Below are 10,599 nucleotides of genomic sequence, written 5' to 3'. Positions count from 1 at the left end.
TGGATCCAATGTTGGTGTTTGCAAGTTGGGGAGGAGTCGCAGTCGCAGTCGCCCGTATGGTGCAAGCTTGACGCCTTGCTCGATATCGTCTCAACGCGCCATGGAGGGGGATGGCGTTGACGGGGGTTGATGAAAGGAACGGAAGCGAGAGAACGGGATCTCCGCGACGGGTGTGGGGAATTAGTTGGGGAATAAGACAATAGAGACGGAACTTGAAGAAAAGGGAAAGGAAAGGAAAAAGGAAAAAACAAAAGAACCCAGGCCCAGGAGGTCGTCGGCGTCGAGGCTCGAGGCTGGAGGAAGGCGAGCGACGGAGCAGGATGGGAAGGTCAGACGGGGTCCATCCAACACAACACAGCACAACCTCCATCCCGTCCACCATCCAACTCAGAACTTGCCCGTCCAGGCCAGGCCCGGGGCGCTGTCGCGCACAAGATGGACGCTAGCGAGAGCACCCAGTATCACGACGGGGCCCCTGGACGAGCTAATGGTTTAGCGGCTCTAGGGCCAGGAGTGGTGGGCAGGGTTCTATCTGGCTGATGACGGGGGGTTCCACCGAACGAACGGTCGACTTCCATTGCCTTGAAAATCAAGGAAGTTCAGTGACTTAGAGGACCTCTTCTTTCTCTGTTTTTTCTTGATGCAAGTGAGCTAATGCAAGGCAAATCCAATGGTGATGCTATTAGACCGCTTGTAGCGCCAACCACTGCACCACCAGAAGTTTTCATATTCACTAAGCAGCAAACCACCCATGATGGATGGATCGCAGTGCAGTGCAGGGCAAACGCAAGTCAGACCGGCCGAGCAGACGGAAACCAGGTGGAGCATCAAATTAGCCATGTCCTTGCTAAGACATTTCGTCCATTTGCGGGACTGCTGGAGTCAAGGCGCCTCAAGTAACGACGTCGGGCTTTGTTTCGACCAACCATGACTCGCTGTTGGCAGTCATGGGAGAGGTCGAGTGTGGATATCGTCACTTGGTGCACCGAGTTTGTCTCTTGCAGAGTCTGTATAGAATTGATGCAGAGATGAACCGTTACTCGGCACTGATGTTCGGGCTGTCCATGGATCGGGAGGTGGTTGAAAACTGGCCACTATTCTCACCTCACCTCACATCACACAGCATGATCAGAAAAGATTCTGGCAATCATGCTGCTCGCACCCTACTCGTCCAACGTCGCAAGAAGCAACAACAACCTGGAAATGGCCGATCCACTCACAATCAATCCAGCACCACTCGCGCCTAGACAAAACAGAAAAGATGCGACGCCTTACTCTCTCTCGCTGCCAGCTGGAGCCCTGGTCGCAGCATCCATGTCCCACCCTTCGTCTGTAAAACCAAGGCAGATCCCATGATCTGGAGGGCATCGAAATCACGATTCATCAACACCATCTTCCTCTTTCAGGCATGCATCAACACAATTCCTGATTCTCGTCCCCTTGGTGAACACCCCCCTTTCTTGACAAATTGTCCGTGTGCGACGAGCACACCAAGCACGAGCCAACGGCAATTCGAAAGAGCAATGAGCAAATCAGCCAGATGATGGCCCGTCATCTTGGGTACAAACCCTCATCTCGATGAATTGCCGATCTACACTAACACCTCCAGACTATTACGAGCACAGACAATCTCATTCGCCAGAGATGGCCTCGCTCCGCTATCGCTACCTTATCTCGCCCATCCTTTTTCCCAAAGTGCCGCGTATCTCGTCAGAATAACCCCCCCGGTTCGTAGTCGAATCACCGTCACGACACATATTGTAGCCTCCCAATGCATCTTGCCCTGCAGAAGCCAACCCCGGCTTTTGCTCGACTTCCCCCGGATCGCTGTTTGGTGAAGGGACCTCCAATGGGCATCTCCAGACTGGCATGTGGCAGCCCACCCCGTTGCAGGCGATGGTCACTGCAGTATGCGTCCTGCGGCGCTCCAAGCAGAGGTGTCATGCGTCCATCCGGCATCTCGCTCAGGGCAACTCAGTCCCGTCGTGGAGAGATCCCCCCTCGGCCGAGCCCTTCACCGCATCGTGAGACCGATGGATGGTCGCGGAGGAGGCCGTTGATGCGAGCACTGAAATTCCCCATCGCCTCAGCTGATCATGTCATCTCATCTTCCAATCTTGAGTCTTGTGTGCTTATGTCCGGCTTTCATGTCCAACCAAAGACAGTGTAGGTCGCCCCGCATGTAATTTTGAAGCTGTTGGAAGCCACACCGCCACAGTGCATTAGTTCATGGTTCAGCTCATGAACATTTGAGGTTGATACGAGGACATGGAGACAGAAGATGGAGAACATGTCGGTAGCAAACATTTCTCCCGGTCGTAGTTTCAAAATGATATAGGCTTCAGAGCCCCTACATTGTATCGTGCATTTCATTTAAAGATGATGCGCAACTAACAGTTGGCAACTAATACAACACCAAGGGCGATGTCGGGCCACATAGGGTAGGTAGGTAGTGGAGGTACACCATCACCAGGTCTCCTTCAACGCCAGATAATATGTTCATGGGCGTCTCGGACAGGAATCCGCTCCTTTCTCATTCTTCCTATCATCTGTCTCTCTTCTTTCGGCCATTTCGCAGCAGGCACTCCGATTTCGGCAATGCTGTGAAAAGTGGTGTGGCATCCATCACGGGAGCGCCGTAGCCGACGCAATGCAAACAATTCCTCGAGAGGGACCCTGATAAGTCTTAGCATAAGGATTAAGAACTAGCCGGAAGGCAGTCAAAAACTCTAATTTTCCTAGGGGAATTTTATTAACTCATGATAGCTGTTGTAACGCATCTAAAGAGATACTGATGAATATTTGCCAATGAGAGCCCTGGCAGCATGCCGAATAAATTCGTGGGTGGGCCAAATATCTGGAAATACACAACACACAACCCAATTAGAGACCAAAGACTATCTCAAGATGCTACAGCTGGCAGTTTCTTGACCTTAATTGCTCTCGACTATACAACTCCAAACATAATTTGGTAGGTTATGTCACTTGGGAGTTGAGCTAATCCCTGGTACCGCTACTCCATGTAGCTAACTGGATGTCGAGTTGCCGTCTCCGTTGACCTGGAATAGCGCCAGGTCCGAACTTGAAGATGTCGCATAGGGGATTTAGATGTTCAAAGCCATGATCAGCATACTGACAGAAACAGCACAGCTTCCTCTATTATGCTGTTTGGTGTGTTCTGGGTGTCTCGGATTGTGCTCAGCCTTCGCATGAAGGAACACAATGCAAACGCCCGAGTATCCAAAACTGGTCTGCACATCTCGGAATATCCGAACATGAAAACGGTGGAGAAATGCTGAACAAAGAAAATGAATATGCATGATTTGCAAATCCGGGGTTTAGACCCTGAGCGGACCGTGAGACACTACGAGGTTGGAGAGACTAAAACTCCATGCCAATGAGCGTCGCCTATGAGACTTCACATGGTCGTTTTAGGAAATTTTTGATGTTAGTTTGTACTTGCGGAAAAGATCAACCCCACGCTTTCATCTGAATATGTGCTGTGTTCATGATTGTTCCTGGCTCCCTTCAAAATGCTTTGTTGCTTATATCAATCGGGATTTCTACCTCTTGCTATGCTCAGACTGGTCACTGCTCTTCATCGAGTCCCACGCCACATCAAGCTACTATCCCACAGCATTAACAGGCTACCTATGGCCATGGACAACACTGGCATTTACGGAGGAGGAACCTTTGGCACGTTCGCCTTTGGATACGTATTTGCCTCTGCCATCGCCCTCCAGATATTCTCCCAAGGATTCCCGCATGGCGAGATCCTTCGTTCACTCAACTGGCGCACTTGGGCGCGCACTACCAAGTCGAAGAACGGTGGCAAGTCACCGCTGAAGATTGCCACCCGCAGTGAAGTCGTCAATATAGACTACGACGACTTCTTGGATGATGAACCTCTCGAACGTATGGTTCAGCACTTATTTTCGCATTCCATTTGTCAACCGATTCAAAAGCTTCTCGTCGGCTACCTACGCGATCAGGCCGCAGTAAAACCTATTCGGCATTGCCACTCACTTGACTTGTTAAGGGATTTCCCCTCGATGCTCCTCAGCAGCCTTCCTCTATTGGTTCCCCTCTGGATTTTCACTAACTACTACTGGACTTCGCTCTTCGGGGTGATGATCTGGGAGCGCTTCGGCTCCGATGTTGTGCATGGACTACTTTCCCGGTCTTTGGAATGCTTGCGATGGGGATGGGGATTCTTGAGGGATTCAAATCGAGCCATATTTCGCATCGACGGCGTTGTGGCAATGACGAAGGGGGCTCGACGGGTGCTCCCATGGGCGGGCTACGACGACGGGCCTCTCGGTAGCGTTTTTTATGATGGCGTGAGCCCTTGAGCTTAGTTATGGGTAGATTTATGACGAATGAAGAATGAAATGATGTCAGAAAGTGTTTAGACGATGTGTATTCTGCCGTGATGCGGTGTTTCTCACGATTCCCCTTGGCCACCAGGATCCTCGGTGACAGGCACAATATACTTGAGAAGATCATGAATGTATTGAGACTGTAATATCCAGTATCGCGGGGTAGAGTATGACTAAGTCTCGCTAGAAATTACATATTGGCTCACAAGAGAGTAAGGGGCGTTTGGCGTGGCAACATGTTCAAAAGCTTGTGCCTAGGTTGCGGATGGGATTTGACGGGAGTCGTCAGCTAGCGATTCAGTTGCGACTATCTCGACCCATTCCAACGAAAGCAGAGGCGTCAATTAGCGAGTCGAGTCAGCAAAACTTAAAGAACCCACGTGTATTCCACGGTCCACGGATGCTTTTTTGACTTCGAAGACAAAGACAAAGACAAAGACGCAGGGTAGGTTTCACCAGATGACAATGGCATGAATGGGTCCCGGAAGCGTGCATAGAGAAAGCCACACCCGACGCCACAAAGACTCTGCCTGCAGGAGACGCATCATTACCCCTTGACCCAAGCGGCTCTGGCGAGAAAGGGTATTGGACAATGGAGGGGAGACGACATCTCGAACATTTGTCATGGACGAGACTTGGGCGAAACTCAAGCATGAAGCTATTCAAGTGCTTCATTTTGCGATCCAATGTCGCGGCCGGCAGTCCTATGGGGTCGATCACCTTGACAACAATCCACCAGCGAGATCCATTGTCAATGGGTTGACGGGTAAGGTGAGCACATCGCGTGTCGTGCAGACAGCTGGAGGCTTGATGTTTTTCAGCGCCACACAAGCACAGAGACAGTTGCTCCCGTCAACGCTCCGAATTGGGACGATTCTGGGCTCCAGTGCTCAGCTACGGACGCACTGGATCTGTCCGGATCAGAGACATGGTGTTGCAAACGCATGGCCGCCGCCTGGACTCGATGGAGATTAGGATGACAATGTAATGCGGACGGGGTCCCGATCCAACCAGCCCCGGCCTAGGCCCCGGGCGCCGTGACCTCGAGACCGCAGCCCATGGAGAACTCGTCCATTGAGTGGCCCTGCGAGGCCGGCCCTGGAGCGGATCGCCAAAGGCTGTTGGCCGCTGGAACGGCGGCAGAAATTAGCGGGTCGCTTAGGGGAGCTGTCACTGGCTGGTGGGTGGAGGTGCCCTGTCAGTGCACCCCGGCCGCCTTCAGTCGCAGTCCCAGGGCGTTCAGGGTCATGTCGACCACCTGCAGCCGCTCAGGGACGCCTTAGTCCTGCAGCCGCCCAGCCCAGGGTTCAGGGTGTCCGTCCGTGTCGGCTTCCCCTTGAACTTCTTGGAAGAAACTCGGAGTCGGGAGTCAGACAACAAGAGGATACCTACCCACAACCATTCTCCAGCCGTATCGACGTCTCGGCGACTCTCTCACCCTCTCTCTGCGTATCACGCTTTGCTTTGCCACTCTCGTCAGCGCCCATCGACCATCCTTCATCCGCTGTCCTTAAGGTTTCCCTTGGATTCCAATCGCGAAATCGCCCCAGGAGGAGCTTCAAGCTCGTCCCCCGTTTCAGCCTCTGGGACCACCCCTCGATGACCCAACCATATTTTAGGAGCCTTGTTCAGCAGGCTGGTCCTCTCTTGATCTTCAAACTCTGGGCCTGATCTTCGGCTTCGGTTCTACTCCCGTCGATATCTAGCACGCGATAGACGGCCTGGTATTCCCAAGCATCGTTGTCCTAGCGAATCCCCGCCGCCGGCACTGGATTGTGTCTCGACGCTGCCCGTTCCAGTCCAGAGACTCAAGCTCTCCACCGTCCTGAGAGACCGGCATGGACGCCGACGTCCCAAAGAGCGGACATGAGTCTCTCCCTTCAACCGCGCCTACCGAACGAACTTCCATGATGTCCCGAGACCCAGGACCTGAGACCCCCAAGATGGCTCACGATTCTATGGTTACGGTTCGCCTCTCAGAGCCCGAGTCCATCGTACTAGATTCCCCCGTCGCCACCACAGGCCTTGATACAAATCAATCGACGCCGACCAAGGTTCCAGCCTCCGACGAAGTCTCCGTCTGCGAAACCCCCGAACCCAGCCTGAAGCGGACCGACACGATCGAAGAAGTCGACGAAGAAGACGAAGGTGTCAAGACTCCGAGTAAGGAAGAGGCAGCAAACACGGGAACCCCTCGTGAATCCTCACCGACCATGCCACCACCCATCCTTACGACCCGATCCCTGCGGGAGGAGCTTGCTGACGATGGTCACGTTTCGGATGACCAGGAAGAGGTGAACTGGGAGCAACTGGAGAAGACAGAAGATGAGCAGACCAAAGATGAAGAGACGGATAACGTGAGTTATTACAGCAACTTGAACTTGGAGAGCAGAAACTGACCGCCACAGTCGACGGCACTGTTGTTGGCCCGGCTTGAACAGGAGAATGCAAAGCTGGCTACGAACCCAAAGAGCGTCAAAGTCCAAGCCGTAGACCGCGCCACTGCGGAGCGCAGTGCGGTCAGCAAACCTCGCCCGCCCTCCATGGCCCAGCTTCGACAGATGGTCCAGGGACCGACGCCCCCTGCTTTGCGGTACTCGATGCTCCCTCCGCCTCCCATGACAGACCTCGAGTTCTACGCCGCCCTGGTCAAGGATTATCAGCAGACAGCCGCCCGGCTACCGACGCTCCTCTCAAATAAGATCCGCAAGGGCATCCCGCCGCCGCTGCGTGGGGTGGTATGGCAGAGCATGTCCGGGGCCCGGGACGCCGCGTTGGAGGAACAGTATGACCGCTTCTGCGGTGAATCTAGCCCTTATGAGATTATCATTGGCAAGGACCTGGGCCGAAGCTTCCCAGGAGTAGACATGTTCCGCGACCCTGAGGGCGACGGTCAGCGTATGCTTGGCCGCGTCCTCAAGTGCTTCAGTCTCTACGACACCAAGATCGGTTATTGCCAGGGGCTCGCCTTTCTGGTCGGCCCATTGCTGATGCACATGCCCGACAAGCAGGCCTTTTGTGTTCTGGTCCGGTAAGGAATCAGCCCCCAATATCCCTCCCTTCCCTCCCGTGCCAAGCCGGCAATCACTGACAAACAATCCAAGCCTCATGGAGCGATATGACCTGAGGGCATGCTTCCTCCCTGATCTCTCTGGCCTCCACGTCCGCATCTACCAGTTCAAGGAGCTGCTGAGGCAGAGCCTGCCGGTGCTGTCGAATCACCTCGACGACCTCCAGGTGGACCCTGCCTATGTCTCTCAATGGTTTCTGAGCTTCTTCGCCGTGACCTGCCCCTTGCCGATGCTGTTCCGCATCTACGATGTTATCTTTGCCGAGGGCGCTTCAGAGACATTGATGAGAGTCGCGCTATCCCTAATGCGGAAGAATGAGGCGCGACTATTGGCTTGCACTGAGATGGAGGATGTGATGCAGCTTCTTCTGTCCCGTGGCCTTTGGGATTGCTACCACTACAACGCCGATGAGTTTGTCCAGGACTTTGTCGGTTTGACAAGCGTTGTGACAAGGGAAAACATGCAGCAGCTGGAGCAAAGCTACCGGGAATCCAAGACGGCCACCGCCAACCCTGTTCGGGGATCCGAGATAACCACTGCAGCTAGCCGGTTCCTGGGTCGTATCTGGGCAACCTCCACAACCAGCCTGTCACCCAAGTCGACCAACCTGAGCCCAGGACACACGGCGCCCGCAAGGCCGCTAAGCATGCTGCGCCGCAGTGCCTCGAAGCAGAGTCTCGCATCAACACTAAACTCCATGGAGGCCAGCTCAGCAAGCGTCACCAGCTCGACGTCGACAGACGCCACCACTGTCTCGAGGGATTCTTCCAATACCGAGGATGGAGGTATCGTGCGCGAGTCGACTCCAGTCGGCACCAAGTCCATGATCGCTCACAAGAACCTTGACGAGCGTAACCTGCACGGCCAGATTGAGGACTTGTTGACGGCTCTGAGCGAGCTGCAGCGCAACCATGCACTCCTGTCGAACCAGCTTCAGCGAGAGCGTGAGGAGCGACAGGAGGATCGTAAGGCGGTTCAGTCGCTTCTCAATGGCCTGAGGCGGAAGGCAAGCCACGACTCGTCGTCAACTGAGTCGAGCGGTCCTCGAGTCACAGTCTCGTCGGTAGACAACAAGGAGCAAGATCCGGAAGACGAGACCGACGAGACCAAGGAGCCCAAGGAGCCCAAAACACCAGTATCTGAAGAAAAGGATCAATCCAAACAGGAAAAGACCCAAGAAGACTCCCCTTCTACTCAGGACCTGGAGAATCTGCTTGACATGGTGGAGCGTCGGTTCCAGACTGAAGAGGAGAAGCGACGGTCCTCGATGCTCATATCGAAAGCGCAGCTGCGTGAAGAGTTATCTCATGCCAAGGATCAACTCGCTGGTGCCATGTCGCAATCGCAAGAGTACAGCCGTCAGATTCATGACCTGAACCAAGAGATGTCAACGATCAAAGAGCAACTCCGTGAGAGCCATGCCCATGTCAGAACTCTCCACCAAGACAAGCAAAGGCTAGAGAAGCAGATGCATGGCTTGAAGTCTCGAGTGTCGGCCAGCTCGGCTCATGAGTCGAGTAGGGACCCAGAGGCGGACCGCAGCAGCAAGGCGAGTGGAGTTGGTCTGCGAGAGTTCAAGCTTGGCCGCAGCAAATCGACACCATCGCAGTCCGAAAGCGAGCCCGCGCCGACAAGCAAGTTCAACAAGCGAATATCGTCTCTGCCGCGGGGCCATGAAGCTGTGCCAATGGTGACCACGACAGCGCCTGGACCATCACCAAGTGAACATGAGGCTTTGCTCGTGGAGCTCGTTCAGGCCAAGACGGCCGAGGCCGTGGCCAAGCAGGAGGCAGAGGAGGCTCGGCAGAAGCTGGAGGCTCTGCGGAGATCTCACGGACTGGGCCGTGTCGAATCGTCGCACGGCTCCTCGGCATCGCAATCCGGATCCGGAGGCGTGTTCGGCCTACTTACCGGTCACGGGATGGGCCACGGAGTTGCTTCGGCAAACGAGCCCCCGGCAGCTAAGCCGGCACTGGCGAATTCAGGATCGCCAGCAGCATCCGGAGGAGGGTTCTGGGGCTGGCGGAGGTGAGCTTGATGAGCACGGCTACAGCTTGTGGGATCTAGGTCCCAGCCAAACCAAGCCTCAGCCGCTTCGATGATGGGTCACGCGACATGCCTTTGATCGGTTTCCGGGGTCCGAGGACGTTTCTTTGTACATATTTGTTTGGAGGCACGAGTCCCTCTTTCTTGTCGAGCACACTTTCTGGGACGCCATGGCGGAAAACTCGGGGACTCGTGGGGTTTTGCTGGGCTGGGCTGGGCTGGGTTCGTTTCGGCCACACTGCGCCCCTCATCATCAGTCGTTCGTTTCCTTGGTTTTCGTGGCACCTCATGTTATCACCATTGTCGTCATCTGTCAGGGCGTTTGTCTACTTTAGCACGGGAGTTGGAGTTGAAGGCTGGTGCCGTCTTTTTGGCGGTGATTCTTTGTTGGAAGTTTTTTCTTAGATTCCCGCACGATCTGCGGATAGACAAACAGTTGCACAGCATCTATAATTGAGAACAGAAAAAAGAAATGAAGAGAAGAGAAACGATTCTAGCTCGTCACTACTGTATGCGCCTCGTGGGAAACCGGAGAGGGGTCGGGGGATCCAAGCAAGGTACGTGTTGATGATGCAGGATCGGCATGGGCGAGTGTGTTGGCCAATGGGAAGGCTCGAGAAATGCAGTTTGGAAAGGGAGGTTCCGAGTGGATAGGCGTTGTCTACGTGCAGTTTTACCTATCCGGGTTTGGACTAATTATGAGGTTGTTTAGACAATATCAGATAGAGATCGAGACGCTGATTCGAATGCTGAGCTATTGAGGACTATCGCGGGGGGCTAGACGAGTTGTAACCCTTGTTGCTATTGTCTCTTTGCCCAGGCTGAACGAACTCCTTATCTCTTTCAACTAAAGATAGTTGCCGTGTGCTACTCGCAATAACATGAGGCCTGTGCTTCGAGAAAGATCCCGGCTGTCCTGTTATTTTTTTCCACCTTGGCTCCTAGCCCCATCAGAGGAGGCCCCCCTTTTTAGCGTGATTATCACATGCATTGACAAGCTGGCTCACTTTGAAATGACCAGATCATCCATCATGTCAAGGCATCATTCACCCCATTCCCTGCAACGGCTGCAAGGGGTTTGACTTGGGGCAGTGAGTGGTCTT

General features: G+C 54.1%; 2 protein-coding genes across 2 annotated transcripts; both read left to right on the top strand.

Moving 5' to 3' along the window:
* Positions 1 to 3,659: 3,659 nt before the first annotated feature.
* On the top strand, positions 3,660 to 4,352 carry NCS57_00260800 (uncharacterized protein; the record flags this gene model as incomplete). Its single annotated transcript, XM_053052634.1, has 1 exon — positions 3,660 to 4,352. The coding sequence occupies one exon, from the start codon at positions 3,660 to 3,662 to the stop codon at positions 4,350 to 4,352; it is 693 nt and encodes a 230-aa protein (XP_052917880.1).
* A 1,865-nt stretch (positions 4,353 to 6,217) lies between these two features.
* Positions 6,218 to 9,482, top strand: NCS57_00260700 (Rab-GAP TBC domain-containing protein; the record flags this gene model as incomplete). The annotated part of the gene is made up of 3 exons (XM_053052633.1): positions 6,218 to 6,736; positions 6,788 to 7,410; positions 7,484 to 9,482. The coding sequence occupies 3 exons, from the start codon at positions 6,218 to 6,220 to the stop codon at positions 9,480 to 9,482; spliced, it is 3,141 nt and encodes a 1,046-aa protein (XP_052917879.1).
* Positions 9,483 to 10,599: the final 1,117 nt, after the last annotated feature.

Source organism: Fusarium keratoplasticum, chromosome 2 (genome assembly GCF_025433545.1).
Source record: "Fusarium keratoplasticum isolate Fu6.1 chromosome 2, whole genome shotgun sequence".
In the NCBI taxonomy this organism is placed as follows: domain Eukaryota; kingdom Fungi; phylum Ascomycota; class Sordariomycetes; order Hypocreales; family Nectriaceae; genus Fusarium; species Fusarium keratoplasticum.
The sequence above is the reverse complement of the archived record's forward strand: the minus strand, read 5'-3'. Positions and strand labels throughout refer to the sequence as shown.